Below are 24,077 nucleotides of genomic sequence, written 5' to 3' on the forward strand. Positions count from 1 at the left end.
TCACTGCAAGCTCCGCCTCCTGGGTTCATGCCATTCTCCTGCCTGAGCCTCCCGGGTAGCTGGGACTACAGGTGCCCACCACCATGCCCGGCTAATTTTTTGTATGGTCGTTTTCTTCATGTCAAATAATGGCCAAAAGGAATTGCTTTGGCCTGGCTAGACCTCTGTTAGCTCTAGCTCCAAAAATAAAGGAGCCTGAAAATCCACCAGGACTTGAATCAGTGCCTTTCTTATTTCTCGCCAGTTGCCTCCCCAGAACTAAACCAGGATCAGGGAAGCAGTGAAACAGGATGGACTTTGTTATTTTCTAATCTGCATTTCCACACTAGGTCTATTACTTCTTATTCATGTCACATTTAAAATGACTTAATCTTGAAAATCAGTTTTCTCATCTGTAAAGGGGACAGAATCATACAAATAGTTCATGATTGTTGAGATAAGTGAATGAAATAATAAATATGTAGTATCTGGTAAACATTCCATAAAGATGAATTTTGCCTCCCACATTTACAGGCAAGATTCATCTTCAGAAAGTGGAGATGAAGTCACGTGGCTGACTTTGAATGCTTAACTGTCTGGTGCCCTTCTTTCTCTCAGGATCTCAGACTGGTGGAATCCTGCCCTGCGGAAACGCATGCTGAGTGACAGTGGGCTGGGGATGATAGCTCCCTATTATGAGGACTCAGATCTGAAAGATCTCAGCCACTCCCGCGTGCTACAGTAAGAGTCCTCTCGCTGTTCTTTTCCTCTGTGCCACTGTGATTGCTGGGAGAGGATGTACTGTGGGCTGTGCACCAATGGGCAGGATTCTCTTTTCAATGGCGTTCAGGCTGTCTCATGCAGGTGCTACTCTGTGTTTGACATTCCATGCAACTTGCTCACTTTTATCTACCACAAACTCTTCCTGGAGCTCCACCTTCCATTTCTCTTGCTCCTGAGCCACCTTGAACCCTTTGCATGTGGACCTCCCCATACTTTAAACCTCACCAGGGTCTTCTTTACTGGAGTCTAGCGTTTATCAGACATCCCTGTTTGCCACATCATAAAGACATGCATGAGAGTGATCATGAGTAGCTTGAAAGTGACACGTGGTTTTTCATTTGTGAACACGTTATCTTGCTGTGTCATTGGTCCTCAGTCCTGAGCCTGTGCACTTGTGCTCTACCCAATATTGCTACGTGGTTTTGTTGGCTAAAGCTGGGTGCTGACCATGTTGTGATTGCAGTCTCTGTGGGTAAGCAGTAAAGCATTTGTTCGTAGATCAGAACAGTACATGTGCTTTCTTCTGAGGTCTGATCATGGTGAGAGTGTAGAATGCATGCTGAAGTTCCACAGCAGTGTTGATGCCTTCGTGCTCAGTGAATCCACCTTCCTATCATCTTTCCTGGTGACAGATACATTCATGAGCTCCTACACTTTAATTTCAGGCCAATCAGTCCATCTCAGAGGTTATACAAATCCAGTGTGTTCATGAAATTAGACTGGTTTTCAGTTTACCTGGGATCTTAATCAAATAGTGACAATGGCCTTGTAACCACACAGCCTTAGCCTTTTGATAGAATAATGAGATTACTAAAGATTCTTAGAAGTCTAGGGTTAACTAAAGAGGCAAAGGAAGTGCTTTGTTTCTGAAGGAAGACCAGAAGCAATTTCAATATTACGAAGGGGGAAAAAAATGAGAAATTTGGAGCTAATTATTTCATTGGCAAAGTTTCGAGGCACACACCCTGAGGGCAAAAGGAGACTACATTTTAATTGCTTCTCTGTATTACTTCTTATTTTCTTGTGTGAAGAGGGGAAAGGAACAAAAATGAATTACTATGGATTTTTCTTTTTAATTAAACTGTGTTGTTAGTTTCTGATGGCATTTTGATTGCTTACAATTCAGGATGTTTTTCCATTTCCTTTTTATACAGAATTGAGGCTTGCGAACCAGGGTGAGTCAGCCACCCACGGATGGCTAAAAAAGTGACCATTTATCTGTGGGCAGACTTATTGGAAAATTAGAGTTTTAATTAGCTACAGAAATAAAATTAAGCCTAGACAAACCAGATGAGTATTTTAGTTGTACATGTATATAGTCTGTTTCCACAAAGCAAATATGAGCTCAATCTAGTTTTCTAGGTCCTGATTTTTCTATATGTAACATACTGATGTACATATCATGATAAATAACATAATTATATATAAGATAGTAAATATTCTTCCCACGAATCACAAATAAATTTGCTACTTTACATAATAGCCAGGTTCTTAAAACCAGATGTCAAAATCAACTCTTTCTGTTTGTTTGAGTTATATTATCCTTTTAGGGATTTCTCTTAATTTTTGGTTGATCTTCAATTGACAGTTATAAGTTTTCACAGTCATTTATACTACTTTAATTCTAAAATGCCCTAGAGTAGTAGACACTTAAAAAAAAAAACACCTGAAAAATTACTTTGAAAACAAGCAAAGGGACATTCAAACATTCTCTCCTAGCCTATAGGCTTCTCCAACTGAATCTCCAGACATCATGCAACAAAGACAAGTCATCTCCACTAGGTTCAGTGTGAATTCCTGCCTCGTAAACGACACAAGCATATTAAAATTGTGTTAAATCACTTAAAAATAAAACTAAACTAGATGCCTTACCTCAACTTTTTAATTAATTCTTTAGTTATTAAACTTATTATGTCCATTTATTTCTTAGAATATCTTTTTATTTCCTTCAGACATCATCTCTGACACAAATAGGTATAATTGCAGTTGTGGAAATAACTAACAATGTTAGTAATAACTAGTATTGATGGAATACTTCCCACTTGCTTTGTATCGTAGTTAAATAATCTTTCAACAATTTTGAAATTTAGCTGTTGCTTAACAGATAAGTAAACTGAGGCTCCTAGAGGGTAAAATATTTATCTTAGGTCACTTCAGATGACAAGTGTGGTTTGACCTGAGGTCGGTTTGACTTCTGACTCCATGCTTTTTCCGTTGTCCTACACTATCTTCCCAAAGGGACCATACAAAGTCAGCATACCAGAGCCACAGAGGTTTACTTTGGTTTCTATTTCTCTTTTACATTTGTAAAGTGAAAAATTCTACAATATAGGGGTACTATGCATGCACATTAAATATACAACTGCAAACTTACCCAGAAGTAAATATGGCTGAGAATTGATTTTTAAGCATTTTTTCTTTAAAAGAAGAGATTGAAACAAAATATAATGGTGGCAAACTTCAGTTTAAAATTATTAAATATATATAAACTATGTTCTAATCAAAATGAGCATAAAAATTATATAGAAGGCCATCATGTACTAACCACCTTGATTTATTATGTCATTGTTTTTCTATTTTTGCATTATGTCTTTCTTTCAAGCCATAAACAACATAAAGTAGTGGAAAAAATATTGTTTTAGGCTGGGCGCGGTGGCTCACACCTGTAATCCCAGCACATTGGGAGGCCAAGGCGGGCGGATCACGAGGTCAGGAGATCAAGACCATCCTGACTAACATGGTGAAACCCCGTCTCTACTAAAAATACAAAAAATTAGCCGGGCGTGGTGGTGGGCGCCTGTAGTCCCAGCTACTTGGGAGGCTGAGGCAGGAGAATGGCGTGAACCTGGGAGGCGGAGCTAGCCATGAGCTGAGATAGTGCCACTGCACTCCAGCCTGGGCAACAAGCAAGACTCCATCTTGGGGAAAAAACAAAAAACAAAAAACAAACAAACAAAAAACATTGTTTTATGGTTTCGTTTTGTTTTGTACAAGCTGGAGTCTTTCTAATTGGAAAATCTGTAATCTGAGATGCTCCAAAATCCAAAACTTTTAAAGTGCTGACGTGATGCTCAAAGGAAGTGCTTATTGGAACATTTTGGATTTCAGATATTTGCATTTGGGATGCTCAGCTGGTGAGTATAATGCAAGTATTCCAAAATCCTAAGAAAATAAAAATCGGAGACACTTCTGGTCCCAAGCTGTTTGGAGAAGGGATACTCAACTTGTATTTTTGTTTTCGCCTGTGTTATATAATGCATATATTTTGGAACTTGCCATTTCACTCAGCATTGTGTTTTTGAAATTCATTCATATTGATAGATGTGGGTTTTTAATAATTTTTATTATAGAATATTGCATCATACCTATGCTATAAATTATTTCTCCATTTCGATATTGATTTCTAATATTCTATTATTTTTAAAAATGCAGCAAACTTCCTCTGCTCTTCTGTGTTGCAGAATATATATGCAGTTTCAGCTTCCTCGATATTGCAACATTTACCTTCCCAGTTAGAGTATTTATGAGTAATTGAAACGGCCCTGAACACTTGTTGTAATAATCTAGGTATGATCAGCATCTGTTGCTTTAAGCTTTAAGGCCCCAGTCAACTTGGGAGATAGGAAAGGTTCAATTTTAACACCCTGTTGACAGTGCCAAATAACTCACTACATAAAAAGAAATCAAAAGAGAAACTTTCAATTCTTAGAACTGAAAATGCTACTTATTAGTGTTTTCAAGACACTGCTAACGTGGTATTCGTAGAACGATTTAGGACTGTAAATTCATTTATCAAGGGAAAAATGATTGTGTGCAAATAAGCAAAGCATTCAATTTGATAAATTGGAAAAAGAATCCCAGCGTAAAGAAATGAGAGGGGAGAAAAAAAAAGATAACAAGAGAAATCAGTGACAAGGAGAATAAAGCAGACAGATGATGAACCGAAAATAAAATTTTTGGCCAGGTGCGGTGGTTCACGCCTGTAATCCCAGCACTTTGGGAGGCCGAGGCGGGCGGATCACAAGTTCAGGAGATGGAGACCATCCTGGCTAACACGGTGAAACCCCGTCTCTACTAAAAATACAAAGTAGCCAGGCATGGTGGCGGGCACCTGTAGTCCCAGCTACTTGGGAGGCTGAGGCAGGAGAATGGCATGAACCTGGGAGGCGGAGCTTGCAGTGAGCCGAGATCGCGCCACTGCACTCCAGCCTGGGCGACAGAGTGAGACTCTTATCTCAAAAAAAAAAAAAAAAAAAAAAAGTAATACAAAATAAATAAATAAATAATTCTTTGAAAAGATAAATAAGACAAAATTCTGAGAAGTCTGATTTAAAAGAAAAAAGTAATGAAAACAGAAATATACCCACAGTGCTTTCCCCATATACCCACAATGCTTTCCAAGTCACTCAGGGCATTTCTGTGCCAAGCAGCCCTTTCCCCTCCAAATTGCAACTGACCTGGCTCTGTTGGATCTTCTCAGCATTTTCCCATGGTTTTAAACTTTAAAATCGTCCCTTAGATCCATCAACCTCCCTTTTTCTCAGGCAGAGTGAGAGGCAATTAATAAAAAGAGGATGAATTAGATTTCTATCACTACTGGAACTGGTTGCATTTTTATGGACTGTTTCCATTTAGAAACATTATAATTTTAAGAAAGATATACATATGCCTACTTATATGCAGGTCCTATAGGAAAGACTGTAATTCCAAAGTAGGATACATAATGTGTACAGTGTCTTCAAAACCTGTGAACATAATAACGAATATTTGAGAACCAATTTTGAAATGAATTGGTGAGAAGTGGTTGACTGACATTATTACTGCTAGGACCATAATGATTTTGTCTTTAAGTTAAAAAAAAATATTTTCAAGGTTCAAGGAAGTTCTATTTAAAATTACATGATTCTGGAAATGTATTTGCTCTTATCATTAATTTTACCACCACGATTAGTGACAAGACTATATTTCATTTGGCAGAAGATTAATAAGGAGGGAATTAACTTAAATTTTAGCAGATCAAATCTATTTGAGTTGTAAGGAAGAATTTTGCCACTTGAGGATCTATGAGATAAGAAAATAGGCATGGAATGAAAACTCTGATGTATTATTCTTCAGTTTTCTGTGAGAAAAGGACTGACTCAAGTCTGAGTCAGATGGGTTAAGAGCAGGCAGGTAAAGGGGCTAGGAGACACAGCTTTTGTTTCTGAATCAGAATAACTTTTTTCTGGTTCTTAGATTTTGTAGTTTGTGAGAAACCCCCAAATGACTGAAAGAGGTGTACTTTTTCTCAGTGTCCCCAAGTCCTAGGCCTGAAAGAACTAAAACGGACTGTCACACAAATAATATCTTGGCACTAGACTAAGACACAGGGGAAACAGTGTAGTGAACCACACAGAGGGCAGATATTCACTCCAGATAACTGTGTCTAGGCAGGCATCTGGTACCCTATCAGCTACACAGGACTAATGGGTTTTTATGATTGGCAGAGGATTTCTCGCAACAAGGAAAGATAATGCTAGCAAATGTTTAACTATAATGTGTGAGGTCTGATTTGTGATTTCATTTGAATCCTAAGAAATAGGATGATTTCAGTAAATGATTCAGTCCATCATGTATTGAACAAGTCAATATTGGGCACCTTCAGTGATTGAAGTCAGGCACTGAAGATATAAAACTAAAGAAGAAATAATTATTGCCCTTGAAGAGCTTATATTTAAAGGGGAAATATTAGACCAATTATTACAATTCCTACTAATAAGTGCTATTATGGATATATGTGTAGAGTGTTCTGGAAACAAGATGAAATAGAATTTGCTGCTTTTTTTAGGTTTAACATTTTTACTTCTAGAAAGGATGAATATTTAAAGAATTAATGAAAATGTCAGCCTCAAAGAAAAGAAAATAGGCTTCTTAGGGGTTCTATGTGTATTTTCTTCATCTTTTACATATGAACAGATAAGTATTTGTCCTTCCTCATTGTGTAAACCAGAAATGTCTCTCAAATAATGGAAAACACTCGATGTAGTTCAACATCCCTGTATGTTGTGTGTGCTTAAGGAAATTTGGTCAACCAAAATTATTTGGAGATATCAAAACACCCAATAATACTTTAAACCGAAAAGCTGGCCTTTTTAGTATAGTCTGCAATTGCAATTCTGAATCACTATATCAAGAAAATAAAGCCCAGAAACCTCCTCTGTTCTGAAAACTCAGATATGCTAGACTGATTATGAGTGAAATAACTTCATTCCTCTCTGGTCCTCAACTATTTTCTTTGTTCAGTTTCTTCTGGACATTAGGTTATGGCCTGAACCTAATACAAAGGGTAATTGTGCTTATTGTGAAAGCTTCAGGTTCTCAGCAGGAAGACAGACTATTGGACAGCGATTTTGATTTTGGAAATATTCTTTGAACGTCACAATCAGATAAGTGGGAGAAAATTAATCTTCTTAGTGGGATGCAGGTTTTGCTGAAATGTATCTTAGAGATGAAATCAGTGCTGTCAGGATAAAGATGGCTCCTGGCATCTGTTTCACTGAGATAGTTGGGTCCCATTTCTACCTGCCTTTGATGTCCCTACTTACCTTTGACTGCTCTCAATCTTGCTCACCCCGAATAATCATTCCAGCTGGAAAAATACAGGATAGCTGACATATGTCTCCCTTTCTTCTTCTTTTTCTTCCTGACTTACCTCGAGTTTGAAATGAATTGGTGAGTTAGTCTATTTGGCAATCACATAATAACACTCTGTTCCTATGGGTGTGTGAAATATTTAATAAGAGATTTTGCTTTGTTATTTTTATAATTGTTCCTCAATCAGTTATGCATATGGAGGCCCTAAACCACTCGGAGGAAATGGATTTAAATTTGCCTCTCCAAGTTCAGCTAGTGGAAGAGTCAGAACAGAATTCCCTGCATACCAGATCTTATTTTTGAATGACATTAAAAGAAAAACAAACAAACTTACTTTAATGTTAAACATCCATTTTATTTGAAATAATCCCAGGAAATTCTCGCCTTTCATTGCCATGAGTTCCAAGTTTTGCCAATGATTAGAACATGAGGAAATATTAGTGTTAAGTGGCTTTTTTTTGACATTTGTAAAACTGGCAGCCATGTTTATTCACACTTCAGGAATACTGTGAATGTGAGGCAGTATTGACTGGATCCCTCTTTAAAGCATGTGAGTTCCTTGGATGACCAAACTGTGCATTTCTCCCTCTGTCTCCATAGCACTTTGTACCATACCTAGAATGGTAGGCATTCAACAAGGCAGGCTTTTCGGGTGAATGGAAGGATGTTCCATTCATACAACATCCCTTGATAGAAAAGGCGCTCTGTCAAACCAAAATAGATACATGTCTATTTATATTGCTATACTAAACCTAGTACTTATCAAATTATAACAAAATAATAGTGATAACAAAATAATATGTAAAATGTTGGCCATTTTTGGTAGGCTGTAGATTCCATTTCTATATTTCAAATTTGAATATAAATATGCTTGATCCAGGGAATTCACAGATCAAAATAATAAAGACGCACTTGAATGCCTGACTTGGAGAAATGTTGGTATTTCACAAGTGAGAAAGTAAAAGGTAAGTATGGTGGGTCTAGGAAGATGTAGGCACTGTTGGTGAGCACAGTGATAGGAAAAGTGACAAGGAAGAATTGTTCCCAGGCACTCACCTCCAGAATAGACTGTTGGTCCATTTGCTGCATTCTCCAACTTCCACCAACTCTTGTTTTCTCAATGTATCTGCCTTAGGTGAATAATATGATTAAACAGATCTAAAGTATGAAAGAGCGATCATTTTGAAATACTTTCAAAAATATTTGCCTGCAAATCTGAAGTTGCTGGGATTTGGAGCCATAATCACTTACCATATTCAGCGTGGGGTTGAGGAATGTGAAAGGGATGTCATCTTCGTACTGGAAATGGTGGTGGTTGGGGAGTTATATAGGGCATGGGGCTTCTTTGAGGTACTTCTGGGGCCTTCTGAATCCCCAACTCTAAGAAGATCAGAACAAAAGATATCTCAACACCGTGCTAGCAGTATGTATTTGGAAATCAGGGAGATAGAGACCACATTTCCTACCCCCCTGCCTTTTTCTTTTTTGTTTTTTTTTTTAACTTTTCTGGATGATTGTGCCAGGCATCACATGTAAGAACAACAATCCTCTAACAGTTTTTTCCAATACTCTGTGAGATGCTGGTCTTAATCCATGATTCCCTTAGAATCTCCTTAAAGGTGGAAATGAAATGTTGTAAGTTAAGTGCCTCCCACAGCTCTTGGAATCGAGTTAAGTACATAGCAGTTTTTAATATCTAACACTGGAGTAATTGAATTATTCTCACAGTCTGTCGAGCCCATTTTAATTTCTTGTTTTCAATATTACTATGATTTATCTGCATTCATTATATTTTTTTTCACAGAGCTCCTTGAACTGATCTATAAGTGAGAAACTCTCTTGTCTTTAGACACATTAGAGTCAGGAGGAAGCAGACGCTGTTTAGATTCTGTTCCCACTCGCTCCTGAGAAGGGTGGGATGGGAGGAGATGTTGTCGGGAAAGCTTTTGGGTATGTTACAGTTATCTTCAGAGGTGCCAAAGCAGCTTCCAACCCCGCCTAGTTTTGTCTTCCATTTTCTAAAACTGGGATCAGAAGTCCTTATTTGGATTTCCTAAAAATAACTAGCTGTGGCTGAGTCCTTACTCAGTTACCACAGGGAGATACTGCATATCCGGGATCACGAGATAAGTGAGGTGCCTTCCTTATAAGCCCCACGTGCTAAGACTAAACGTGGCCCTCATGTGACTTGCCTTCACAATCCAGAGCTCCCTCATGTTTCAACTTATGCTTATTAAAAAAAAAAAAAAGAAGTCCACATTCACAAAATCCAGATGGATTATGTCTCAACGGAAACTGTTGGCCAGGGTTCCCAGAGTCACTAGGATAAAGCCGGCAGCTTGGCTTTTTCTAAAGGGCCCTTCCTCCTCGCTCTCCGGGTATGTCTCCGTTGGCTGGATTTTAGAATAATGTGCCTTTTCTATTTCTTCACCCTGGTTTTAGAGATTGGGCTGGCAACTATATTGCAGAGACTGATTTCTAAACGCAAGCCACCCATCCTTTATTGCTTCACAACTGTGCTGGGTTTAATTATTTCTTTTTTCATTTTGTCTACAAAATACTAAAATGCAATGGTCACATTGTCAGGATGAATAAGCTTGTGAAGCATTATTTTCTCCAACTCCGTCTCTTTATTTTATCTATTTCTTTTCTGTGTTCACTGTCCACTTTTGCCCATTCTTCCTCAATCTCTCTCCTCAGATTTCAAACTCCTTTGCCCTCATTTTGTTGCAGTTCTTAAAAGTTAACAGTAGGTGGCAGTACAATTTTAAACTCGAAAGACGTTCAGGAGACTCAGCAAACTGAGGAGGGTATACAGAAAGAACGGAATTGTAAATGCTAAAGGTAAAACAACGTTTTTTTTAAAATTAGTTTTTAAACTTTTTAATTGACTGCATGTATTTATTGTGTACAACATGATTTTTTGACATACATATACATTGTTGAATGTCTAAACCTGGCTAATCAATGAATGTATTACATCACACAGTTATTTTTGTGGTGAGAACACTCAATATGCACTCCCTATGCATTTTTAAAGAATATATTATATCATCATTGACCAAAGTCACCATGTTGTACAATGGATCTCTTGAACTTAGTCTGCTGAACTGTAATTATATGACCTTTGACCAATATCTCCCCAACCTCAACAGTGCTATTTTCTAAAAGCCAAATATACCTGAAAATAGGAATCTATTTAAAAACAACAACAACAACAAGATATTTCAAGCACTGCTCACACGGGGATCATCAATGCGTATATTTGAGTAGGAGAGTCTTAAAGACTGGGAAATTATGATAATAAAGGGAATTGGTAGAAGTTTGTAACAAATGAAGAACTCACCAAGCAGCCTTTATTATTTACATGCTGGAAATTATTTCCTTCCCTCCACACCAATGCTCATCTCTGTCTTCTTCCTTCCATTTTGCTCTTTCTGCACCCCTTCCCTCTGTTGGTCGTGAATGTTACCTTTGAGGCTGCTTGGCATTCCCTGAATGGGTTTGTGGCCACTTGAATAGAGAATGTGTTTGTCTTTCTCTCATTTCAATGCCACTCTGTGTGGTTGCTGTAACTTTCATCTTTCACTCTCATTCTCGCCTGCTCTCTTTTACTGTATGTGCTTTGTTCATTGTTTCAAGAGAAATATTCATAATTAGAAGGACCAAAAGCAAACAAAGAGAGGATTATGTAGTCGATGGAGATTTGCAGTGCTGTGAGATTTCTGGTCCTGTTTTACCTAATTAGAGATGCTTTGGGGCTAAAGTAATAATGGTGAAGATGTGACATAGATCCGTAGTCTCGCTCTTTCTCCCTTAGGTCCTCCAAATGATGTCATAGGCCTGGCAAACTAGTTCTCCAGGATAGGCAAAGCACCCTTGAGAGATGCTCAAGGGAAGAAAGCTATTGCCCAGAGATGATAATCTGTAGCCATGCTTTCACAGTACAGTAAATCATACCTTTCCTTACTTGATTTAAGTGAAGACCTTGTCTACCAACAGTTTTAGGAAATAAATGGAATTTGTGTAGCATCACCACTTCATGGTAAAACAGAAAAAAACCAAAGATGATGTTTCTGCAGTTGTGATGCAGACTCTTGAAATGTGCCTGGAGAGAATGCCCAACTGGGAAATCAGTTTTCATTTGGGACTATATAGGAGTTTCACAGAGGACAAGCATCATGGCTCAAGAAAGCAGGGAGGAAAGTCAAACCTGGGGAATGCTAACCAGGCATGAACATTCTTACATGTTCACCATAGGAAAAAGTGTGAGCACATGATGGGAGGCTGTTCTATCCAGGAAAGACTGGATTCCACCCAACTGTGACAAAGGTAAATGAGAAAGTCCAGGAAACTCTCAGGGCTGTGGTCAGGAGAGCGGAAAAGAAATAAAAGTAAATGACTGAAACGAGAGAGAAAGAACATTCAGAGTTGATATAAAGAGCTTCTCTTTCTCTTTCTGAGTAGGATGGATGATCACCTGATGTTTATAGAAAGTGGTCTTTTAGCTGTGGTTCTCATCCCCAAAGCTAGACAGTAAAGAGGAAAGACAGGCATGAAAGGGAAATTTAATAAAATATGCATATAGTGAGTTGTTTTCAGTGTGTGGACATACGTGTGCTGCTTTGTTCCCCAGCAGGAACTCCATAACAAGGAGTGGTGTACTTATTTGTAGTGTGCTGTGTAGGGTGTAGAAGGAGCACGGTGTCTAGCTTGCCCAGCATTCCTGCTTTGTTTCCTATTGTTATTGCAGCATGGTAACCAGAGAATGAAGGGGCCTTGGCTGTTTCAGTCAGGCCTGTGAATTAGATGAGTATCTCCCACCTCTCCTACTCCATCCACAGTCTGTGGTCCTAGGGAAGTATCCTACTGCTGACTGTTTTCGGAATACGAATCTCTGCTCTCATGCCTATTCAGACACTGCTGTCATACCTGTCCTGCATGTTTATCTTACACCCTTCTCAATGTGGTGGCCCCATCCCTTGGCCAACTCCCCACCAGGTGATGGTTTAGCAGTGTTAAGTAGAAGGTATATGTGTTGGGGACACTGGGAATGGAGACAGACATTCATTTGTAGATGATTCTTTACAGAAAGTAAGAGTCCCATGTAGATGCATCCCCAATATTTATCTAATCTATTCTCTGTTCTTTAGGAGAGACTAAAATGGATAATCTACTGACATCCTATCTCCAAAGAAGGAAATGACGTAGCCATTCTGAGGGAGGGCCAAGTAGGGAAGCCATGGGTGCTTTTGAGTTAAAGCCATGAGATGAAAAAAAAAGAAAAAGAGGCCGGGCGCGGTGGCTCAAGCCTGTAATCCCAGCACTTTGGGAGGCCGAGACGGGTGGATCACAAGGTCAGGAGATCGAGACCATCCTGCCTAACACGGTGAAACCCCGTCTCTACTAAAAAATACAAAAAACTAGCCGGGCGAGGTGGCGGGCGCCTGTAGTCCCAGCTACTCGGGAGGCTGAGGCAGGAGAATGGCATGAACCCAGGAGGCGGAGCTTGCAGTGAGCTGAGATCTGGCCACTGCACTCCAGCCTGGGCGACAGAGCAAGACTCCGTCTCAAAATAAAAGAAAACAAAAGAAAGAAAAAAAAAGAAAAAGAAAAAAAAAAGAAAAAAGAGAGTCTAAAAAAAAAAAAGGAAAGAAAACAGGACAGTGTTATTCAAATAAAAAAGGATATTGTGTTAGGATGAGCTTGTAAGTTTTGATCATTTCATGGAGATTACCAAGAAAATGCACATGTCTAAAACCTATTGCAAAGTATATTATACCAGATATAAAGACTGAAATAGTCATGACACCCCTTATTTCAGTTCCAAGTTTATTGACTAAAAATGGTAAAACATCATAAGAGATGCAATACTTTTTAAAGACCTTTGCCTTCCCAAATATAATACTCATTTGCCTTTATGTATTGCTCTTTGCTGGTAGAAAACTGGGCACATTTTTCAATGTCCTTAAGCCTTGTAACCGTAGTCCTTTAAGATCTACTTGAAAGATAAGAGGCTTTGAAGGAAAAATTGTGGATCGAAGGCAATCTAAAAAAAGTATCTTTGAGTTTCTTAGAGATTCTTTGTGTCTTAATGATAATAGAGTCTAGATAGAATGCTGTCTATAATGCAGCAGCCACTAGCCAATATGTGCTGAATGTCTTGTGCCCTGATTTGTGATATCTCTCTATATTAATCTAATAAAATGATTCATTCCAAGATATTATAGCTGTGTTTGGTTGGATAATTTCATATATTCAGACTGCCATGACAACACCCCTGTTCCAGTGGAACAAGCTTCCTTCCTTGGGAACCTGGAGACTCGTCTGAAGCTGACTGCCTCAAACACAGATTTCTGTTTTGTCTTGTTTTGTTTTCTCTGTTTCTTTGTTTATTTGAAGTTTGTGACTTTAAAAATTCAAGGGACTTTTGCTTTTGGGTCCATAATATGACTGTGCTGGTTTCAGTATAAAAATATTTTAATTTTCACCAGTTAAATTACATAATATTCTATCTTAAATAGCATTTTGTTTTCCCAAAACTTCCCTTTTTTTCAAGTTTCTCTGTGTATCCTAGTGTGAAAGGTCGTCTTTATTTTAGAGACAATATGGATATTCTCATAAGCAGGGTTAATATTGGGAAGGATACTTTCACCAGCAAATGTTCAGATCAAGATTCATGGAAGAGTAAATTCAAAATAAAATATATATGTATATAATTATAGATATGTAGCTACATATTATTCTAATGTTTTTATTTTTAGACGGAGTTTTGCTCTTGTTGCCCAGGCAGGGGTGCGATGGTGCAATCTTGGCTCACTGCAACCTCCGCCTCCTGAGTTCAAGCAATTCTCCTGCCTCAGCCTCCCAAGTAGCTGGGATTACAGGCACGTGCCACCACACCCAGATAAGTTTTGTATTTTTTTTTTTTAGTAGAGACAGGGTTTCACCATGTTGGCCAGGCACGTGTCAAACTCCTGATCTCAGGTGATCCACCTGCCTTGGCCTCCCAAAGTGCTGGGATTACAGGTGTGAGCCTCCATGCCCAGCTATTATTCTAGTTCTTTAAAAATAATTTTAAAATTGACATAAAATTATGTATTGTATATAACATGATGTTGCGAAGTATATATAACCATTAATTATGTAGCTAATTAGCATATGCATTACCATGCATAGTATTAATTTTGTTGTGAGAGCACTTAGCATCTATTCTTAGTATTTTTTAAGAATGCAGTGTATCGTCCTTAACTATAGTCAGCATGCTATACAGTAAATCTCCTGAACTTATTCTTCCTATCTAACTGTAACTTTGTCTACTTTGATGAGCATCTCTCCCATCTCCCTCACGCTCAAATGCCCCAGCCTCTGGTAACCTCCATTCTACTCTCTACTTCTGTGAAATCAACATTTTAGATTCCATGCAGTATTTGTCTTTCTCTACCTGGCTTATTTAGCTTAACATAATACCCTTCAGGTTCATTCATGTTGTTGCAAATGACAGGATTTCCTTCTTTTTATGGCCGACTAGTATTTCGTTGTGTATATATACCACATTTTCTTTATCCATTTGTATGTTGATGGACACTTAGGTTGATTCCATATCTTGGTTGTTGGTAATTGTGCTGTAATAAATGTGGGAATGCAACTATCTCTTCAGCATGCTGGTTTCACATTCTTTTAATATTTACTTTTAATATTTACCATATGATTGCTGAATCATATGGTAGTTGTGTTTTTGTTTTGTTTTTTGAGGAAAATTCATATTATGTAGGTTGTTTCTTTGCGCTGGTGATTGTTTCCTTTGCTGTGTAGAAGCTTTTGAATTTGAGGTAATTCCATTTCTCTATTCTTTCTTTTGTTGCCTGTACTTTTGAGGTCATGTCCAAAATAATCATTGCCCAGACTAATGTCATGGAACTTTTCCATTTTCTTCTAGCAGTTTCATCTTTTGGAGACTTATATTTTAATCCCCTTTGTTTAATCCATTTTGAGTTGATTTTTGCACATGCTGTGCGGTAAGAGTCTAATTACATTCTTCTGCATTTAGATATCTGCTTTTCCCCACACTATTTATTGAAAAGACTGTCCTTTCCTTATTATGTATTCTTGGAGCCTTTGTTGAAAATCAGTTGGCTGCAAACATGTAGATTTATTTTCCGGCTCTCTATCCTGTTCCATTGTTCTACTTGTCTGTTTTTATGCCAGTGTCATGCTGATTTGGTTACTATAGCTTTGTAAAATATTTTGAAGTTAGGTAGTGTGATGGCTCCAGCTTTGTTCTTTTGCTCTAGATTGCTTTGGCTCTTCAGGGTCTTTTGTGGTTTCATACACATTTTAGGATTGTTTCTTCTAATCTGTGAAGAATGTCTTTGGTTTTTTGATAGGAATTACATAGCATCTCTAGATTGCTTAAAATATGAACATTTTAGCAATACTAATTATTTTAATACATGAGAATGAGATGTCTTTCCATTTATTTGTATCTTTTTCAATTTCTTTCATCAATGTTTCATATCTTAATATAGTTTTAATTATTATTTATCTTCTCTTAATCTTTTTTTTCCCCCAATGCAGTGGTGCCACAGTGGGAAAAGCCACAAGTTTCTTTAATAACAACTAGTTCAAAGACTCTGGGCAGACTTTTGCTCTTTTCACTGCCGTGTAACTGTTTCTTGATCATTTTTCTTCTTTAAGTTTACATTTCACAAATGCTCTATTTACCCCTCCCTCCCTCCTTCTCTCCCTCCCTTCTTCCATCCTTCCTTCCCTCCCTCCATTTCTAAATTTCACAAAGATTTATTAATAATTTTTATCTGCTTTATGCCATCATCTTTTTAGTGTGTTCTTTGCCTGTGTTTTGTTTTCTCCTCTGGTATTTTTGCATAGATGTCATGCTGGTTTTTTTCCATTATTATTTGTAATATTTGCATTGGGTGAGTTTTTTTGTTTTTTGTTTGTTTGTTTGTTTGTTGTTTTTTTTTGTTTTGTTTTGAGCTTCTAGTTTGGGATGGATGATTGGGCTTAGTGATTTGGTGTGCTGCTCTTAAGTTTGACTTTGTCTGTCTTATCTTCAAACTTTTACTTAGCAGCAACCTCTTCTAGGTTTGGGTCTACTTCTGGCTAGCAGGACACCCTGGCTCAAAGTGGAAGGCTTTCTGCCATAGGTTTTGTTGTGTATAAAATAGTTTATATATCTTTAGCTGACTAAAATCAAAATTATCTGTTTCCCTAAAACTTAGCTCTATTTTGACTGTACTTGGTAGCTCTTCTTCATGTATGATGGTTTTGGCTTATAAATAATTTAATCAAAGAGGGTATTTCTTTTACTATTTCTCATCCACCCTGTCATTTTCCATGGGTTTCAAAAAAAAAAAAAAATTGAAGGGCAGAGGAAATTTTTTTTCTGTGTTAATAACGTGGAAGTTTTTCAGTTACAGTCTTTAACTTGACCTCTGCCTTTTAATTTGTCTTCTTGTTCTTTTATGGTTCACTCTCCACTGCCTGCTCATTCCAGAATGTGTGACTTCTCTGCCTCACAAGCTTGCTCCATTTAGCTTAGAAGGTAAATTGCAAGCACTTCATAGGGGCCCCACATGCCCTGTATGAAATGGCCCCTGCCACTTATTTTTCAAGTCCTTGCTTTTGTTACTCCTTTACATTCTAGCAATACTGAGTTACTTATACATCTGTTAGGATTCTATGCAATTTCATATCTGTACTCCTTTTCACACATCTATTGCTATTCTGCCTGGAGTTCTTCTCCTTCCTAACTTACCTAATAAGCTCCTCTTTATTCTTCAGAGCGAAGTTCAGATGATTCTTGCTTTTCTAAGCCTTCTTTCACACTTTTCATACTGAATCAATCTCTCTGTCCTCTGTGCTACCCCTTTGCTTCATATATATTTTGATCATTATATATTTTTTACATTATAATCATTTGTTTACGTATTTTCCTTTTTCACTAGATTATGAGTTCCCTGAAATTGTTCTTTGTGTCTCCTTCCCTTGGCACATGGCCTGGTAATAATAGGGTCTCAAGTAATAAATTGAATCAACATGAATGGAGAGAGTCAAACCTGAATAATAATGATTTAGGCTTAATAGGAGAAATATTTTTAAATGCACGGCTTGAAGTTTTGTTTTGTATTATTTTGCTGCATTTAAGCAAAATAAAATGTAGAGAGTACCAACATAAATAAAAACAAAGCAGAAACAAATATAAATATTCTGTAGCTAAAGGACTCATGATCAGGAAAGAAGTAGAGGACAGCTATAAGAATGCTAGTAATGGTTTACATTGTAAGGCCAGATACTTGCTCCAAGATAAAGTATACATAGTAGAAAAATAAACAGTCTGGGATAAAACCACATGTCTTTCAGGTGTGGTGAAAAGAATAACCGGGGGGCTTTCCTGCATGCCTGAGTTGTCAGGTTTAAGATAATTATCTGTTTCTGGGATACAACCTCTGTTGTTAAAATAACTACTATATTTTGCTGAATATTTCTCCTGAGCTCTTCCTTCCCTTTCCTTCCTTCCTTCCTTCCTTCCCTTTATCTTCCTTCCTGATCTCTCTCCTCTCTCTCTCTTTCTCTCTCGATGCATTAATCTGCTGCACGCATCGTGTCTTGGCTCACTGCAACCTCTGCCTCCCGGGTTCAAGTGATTCTCCTGCCTCAGTCTCCCAAGTAGCTGGGATTACAGGCACCTGCCACTATACCGAGCTACTTTTTATATTTTCAGTAGAGATGGGATTTCACCATGTTGGCCAGGCTGGTTTCGAAATCCTGACCTCAGGTGATCCACCCGTGAGCTAACTTTTTATGCCAATTTCCAGCAATAATGGATGATGTGCACATCTCAGTAGTACAATGCAGTAACTTGTTGCAGCGAAAGGTGAAATACTGAGTGAGGATGGAAATACTCCATATGTCTTAAAATTCCACAAAGCCAGGCATATGGGAGACATTCAACATGGAAACTCAACATGACTAATTTTCACAAAACACTCTGAAATTGATATTTTATCCACTGCCTGGACATACTGCAGAGTGCATCCCCTTGGGACTCTAACGGAGCCATCTGGAATTTTTCAGATTGAATATCAGTGTTTTGCTTTTGCAGAAAGCCAGCAAAGACTCTGCTTCACAAGCTCTCCACCTGAGACATTTAGTTGTCCTTTGGCATGAATTTTACTTTCTTCCTGTAGCTCTGTGACAAATTAATTGCAAACAATCCAAGACACGTTTTTACTTACTTCTCATCAGCAAACACCAGGAGGAAAGATATTTCCTTGTGACTGACTCTATTATGACCTAAACAGCTGAAGAAATTAGCTTATTTTATTTAAAATATAGGTTTTATTTTAGATTCAGCTTCTAATTTCATTTCACCTCTCATTCAATACTACCCCCCTGACACACTTTAGTTTTTCTAATTATTAAGGCAGAATATGGGTGTCTCTGTTTCTGGGTGCTTTTGATGTCCTTTGGCTCTGAGAGTGTCCACATTATAACTAATTGGAGCTTCAAGCACATTCTCTAGGACTTTTTCTTGCAGCTGACCTAGGAGCAGGCAAACTTGTCCTAAAGATGGTTTGACAGTAACATGATGACTTTTTGGGAAGCTCCAGAATGTGTCAGTCTGAATATCAGTGTGACAGAACTGAGATTAATTCAACTCAACACATTTTAATTAAGGGCTCACTTGTTCTAAATAAGATACAGCCTTAGTTTTCAAGGGGGTTACAACCCAGTGAGAAAGGCTGGTATGTGGATGATACAAAATAAGGGGATCCAATGGGAGGATAAATCAACCCTCACCAGGGAGGCCAAGTGATGTTTCTCGGGCAGCGTTGACTTAGGGATTGTGGCAGGTTTCTGCTCACCACTCCCCATGTCCATCTCCCAGAAGCCAGTTTTCTTTCCACCAAATCTTGGGAATCTGTAGTTTTCATGAAAAAGTCTACTTTAAGAGACTTCCACAGTTGAAATAAGTTGATACTTTGCCACTCATTGAGGTTCAAGGCCTTTTCTCCATTACCACTGTCTTTATTCTTTACTGTTCACTCATATAATAAACAATAATATTACTAACCAGTAGGTAAAGTCATAACAAGCATCCCCAAGTAGCTAAAAATTATCTTCAACCATTTTTGTATTGACTAAATGATTCTTGCCCTGAGGTTTATCTTCATGTCTCATAAATATTAGTTATAGTAATTGGCAGCTTTATTGCCAAACTCCTGAGTTTATCTTTGGTCATTTCCCTGCTATGGACTTGAGTGAGCTAATCATTCAGAGAAGAGGACTCCTTCAAAATAGGGGAAGTGTGTGACTTCTTGCCTTTCCCTTCAAAATTTCAACAACTCTGAATATAACATTATATGTCTCTCTCTCTCTCCCCAAAAAAGAATAAGTGTGAGTCAAAGCCATAGTCTTCAAGCTGGAGGTGAATTCATTTCCAAACTTAGGTCTATATTACTCAAAGTATTTCAACTAGTAGTCAACAAAGGGGAAGTAAGCCTTTTAGGGTTGATATGATTTTTCATTTGTGATCTGATTACCATAATTAGAGCAGAACTCACATATAGTTTGCAAAAGTTGTTGGTAAAGTTCTTTGGAACCCCAGCGATTGCCTTCTTGCCTCATGCTGTTTCTCCCATGTTCTGAGACATAAGGCAGCAAGTAGAGGGTCAGCTCACTGAAACATTAAATTCCATGAAGAGTGGAAACAAAAACTGGTAATGATAAGGGTGCATGCCATTTCTTTTACCTCTGTCTGAATTTATACTGTTCAAGTAGATCTCTTTGTATCTACAGGCACCCAATATAGTGCTTTTTTTTTACATCCCTGGCATTTACACTGGAGCCGTGTCCTTGGGCAATACACATCACAGGATTTCATCTATACTACATTTCTATGAGTTCTCTTTTTTGTGTGTGGTAAATGTAGACTTACCTAAGTTTGTTGCAGCCCTAGGACACCATGCATAGACTGACATTTTAGTAACCTGTAACATCCAACCAATCCAGGTAAGAGTTGGGAATTGTTGATTGAAATATACCATGCAATCAACACATTAATTACACTGTCTACTATATTGACTTTCTATTTAATTCAATTTGGGGGTATAATGACCATGAAATAATTCTTGATTATTGTTATAATTATCATATAAAATATTGATCATGCTTATTATTTCCTTTTAGGTCACCAGTCTCTTCAGAAGATCATGGTAAGAATCATCTGTCTTATTTATACCAATTCAGGATTAAAACTTGACCCCTGGTCTTTGCAGTTCATTGTAAGAGCAAATAATTGTTTAAGAAAATGTCTCTAAGATGTTGGCTTTGTGGTTTTCAAATGTGAAATGTCAAACACTTTTAAAAACTTAAATCACCCTAGCTGAATTTGATATCTTTCAAATCTGTTCCAACCAGTCTGGTTGACAAATATTGTGAAGCCTTAATTTATTCTGACTGATTTCAGTCCCATCAGCAGAAACTTTTTGTGGTTTTGGGCTAGTCCTGTAATTTTTATGACTCAGATTTTTATCCTTAAAATGAGAGTTTATGGTATGTATTCCCTACAGTGCCTTCCAGATTGGACACTGGGATCATGTTCCAATCACTCATTTGCAAAGAGCACTCTAAAGTCTGAAAGGAAGGCAAGCAGTCAGTGGTATTTGTTGTTATCCAGTTGAGATGAATTGTTTGCATTTTAAGATACAGCTATTTCACTCAAAAGAGAAAATATCTTGTTTTGTTCCATCTCACCTTTGGAATTGTTCATTTATCCAATCAGTCACAAAAATGTTAAGTGGCTACAATGAGTCAGTTGTGCTATACAGTTGTTTTACAAATATGCTATATGGAACTTTGGTTTGGGGCCCCTTTGTATCTTACTTGGACTTTGGAAATTCTCTCATAATTGGTATCCATACCTCTAGATTTCTTTTCCCTAGATCACTGTATACCTGGCTGGCACCAAAATGATTGCTCTATAGTAAAAATCTGCTCCTATTGCCTTTAGAATGAAATCTTTCCAGCCAACCAATAATTGTGTTCAGCTTTTCAATATTGTATTTTAACATGGACTAGCAAGCACTAAATAATGGAATATTTGTCTTTCTCTACAGCTTATTGTTTCATTTACCATCTTTTCCCTTCTTCTACCCATGATCTGTTTTCCAGCCATGTGACACTACATCTAATTCTACGTCTAATTTCTGGAGCTCACCATCTTTTCCACATCTCCCTGCTTTTATCCATACTGTTCTCTCTGACAGGAGGCTTCTTCTTTTGCCACATAGACAGTTTCTACGCGCCTTACCTCATCCTCTGTGAGGGCTTGCTGATCTGCTTATCATTGTGCCAAATATTTTTCTACATTCTAGGGCTTAATGCACAAATTTCATGCTTTATTTACCTGTTTTCTCTATTCGACTGTGAGTTCTTTGATATAGTTTCCAACAAATAGCAAACAATGAAAAAGTTTATTAAATGAATGAATGGAGAAAAGGGAGAAGGAGTTTTAGGCTGGCCTCTTCTACTGCTACATTGTGAAATCTGACTGAATACTGGAACGAAATTGTATTATTCTCTCTGAAGAATCATAGGGAAAATTATGTTCAGGCCCATTAAGTCAGAATTAGGTAGTCAATCACCTAATGGCAACCTGCTATTATGTGCTATTTTGCTGACTGCTGCTGGTATTACTAGGTGTTTGCACATTTGTGTAGGCCCTTGGGCTTCCATGTTCACATTATAAACTAGAAGCTTGTGTTTGGTTTTTATTTTGAACTAGGATTCCCTTTAATGACTTTTGGTTGTCTTTGCCTTTCTGTCTATAAGAATTTATTCCCCATTCAGACAGAAATGGTGGCTGAGGGAAACTTGTGAATTATAATTTGATAATCCACTAAGACTTCTTAAGTGGTTATGAAATAATAGGTGGCATATGTCAGGGTCCTTTGAAGTCCTAAAGGGTGGCTGCTGCCAGAAAGACTTGCTTGGAAGATTAAGAGCACTTCAGAATTGATTATTTTAAGAACCTTATATGTGATTAGTTGAAGAAACATTATTGATATTACAGGTCCATTATAATTTCATGGCTTCAAAAAATTATTACATGTTCATACCTCTTAGTTTGTTTCTGTGACTTCCAAAAATAGTTCAAGTACATAATGCAAAATTATAGTGATGATTTACCTAATCTTATGTAGTTGTTCATCATTTTCTAGCCCATATATTCTTGAAAAAAAATCTTTTTTCTTTATTGCCAGAATTTTCTATCTACCACTCAAAATATGTTTCCTTCTATTTATACATTTTTAAGAGCTCATATGTACTATGGCTAGTATAAAACCCCTTGAATGTTATAGCATCAATCTTACGTATTATTTGTACACAATAATGGCATTGCAATATACTTGTAAGAGGGGTGAGAAGTAGCAATTTTTTTTTCTCAAGTTTATTGGTAGAAAATTTAAGGCATGTTGTGCAAATGGATTGTGAAATTGGAATATAAAACCTATGTCTCTTGATTTTCTATTTTGTTTGCTTTCCTCAACTAGTCCTCCCTCTGTAATAACTAGTCACTTCGGCTCTAAGACAAGAACTTATTCTTGGAAAAATCTAATTTTGCCATGTCCAATAACCCTGGTATTTTTCATTCTCATGGTACTCTTGCATAGAGAGCTTGAATACAGTGGCTTTGTCATTGACCTTATCTTGTTTGTTTTGTTTTCCTTGTCTGTAAGATGGGGCTAATCAGAAACTGTGTACCTCATGGGATTGTATCAAGTTCAGTTGAGAAATCATTTGTAAAATCACTTTCTGATTTGTTAAAAGCACCCCAAACATAGTATTATTCTCTAGCATTCAGGCGGTAGAAGAGGAAGCACAGGTTTATCTGTGATGTTTTGCTCGGGATTACGTCCCGCCCTTGAAAAGTTAAAAGAGGATGGGAGAGCATAACCGTTCTTTTCATTTTCTTTAAATTTTCTCTGGAAACCTTTTATTACATCGGGGTGAGGAGGAGTAAAATGTTTAATACACCATGTAGCTTATAGTGCCAGAGTAAAGGCTCAGTTGATGATTAGATGTGTGGTCATATAGAATTGGCAACACAAGGTCTAAATGACACATAAACTGTTTCTATATTTATATAATAGCACATCAGGGTCACTAAGAATAAAGGCTAAATTGTATTGAGTGCTTATTATGCAGAAGCACTGTGCTCGCGTGCTCCAACCGCTTTATGTCCTTTCATCTTTCACAAATAACACTCTGTAGTCGATGCATCACCCCCAGTTTCACAGCTGCAAAAGTAGGCTCAGAGTGCTTAAATAACTTGCTTAAGGTCACATAGCTAGTAGGTGAGAGAGTTAATTTTCAGACCCAATTCTAACAACAAAACTCTTAACTCTCTTTTATCCGCCGTGTCCCTGGAAAACCAAAGACATGATTGAATGGAGAGAACTATGGAGATAATTCTTCCCCCCGCCCCTCCAACAAGAGTATATTTACTACTGTGTAAGTTAATTTCTTTTTAATGACAAAACAAAGCAGAACAAAAATAACAACATGTCCCTCCTGCTGGGAATGATTTGTCCCTGTAGAAAAAGTAAATACCAATGTCACATTTTCTCATCATTAGTTAACTGAGTGAAACTGAA

General features: G+C 37.6%; 1 protein-coding gene across 12 annotated transcripts in view; it reads left to right on the plus strand.

The window, feature by feature from the left end:
- DGKI (diacylglycerol kinase iota) overlaps nt 1–24,077 on the plus strand; it is a 459,603-nt gene that overhangs the window by 388,670 nt on the left and 46,856 nt on the right. For 11 of the 12 annotated variants that reach the window (XM_017957197.3, XM_017957194.3, XM_031665134.1 and 8 more), the window contains 2 exons: nt 598–720; nt 20,608–20,633. In XM_017957197.3, the coding sequence (XP_017812686.1) occupies nt 598–720; nt 20,608–20,633 (149 nt within the window). The remainder of the gene's footprint in view (nt 1–597; nt 721–20,607; nt 20,634–24,077) is intronic. The other variant, XM_031665135.1, reaches the window with a different exon arrangement.

Source organism: Papio anubis, chromosome 4 (assembly GCF_008728515.1).
Source record: "Papio anubis isolate 15944 chromosome 4, Panubis1.0, whole genome shotgun sequence".
Classification (NCBI taxonomy): Eukaryota; Metazoa; Chordata; class Mammalia; order Primates; family Cercopithecidae; genus Papio; species Papio anubis.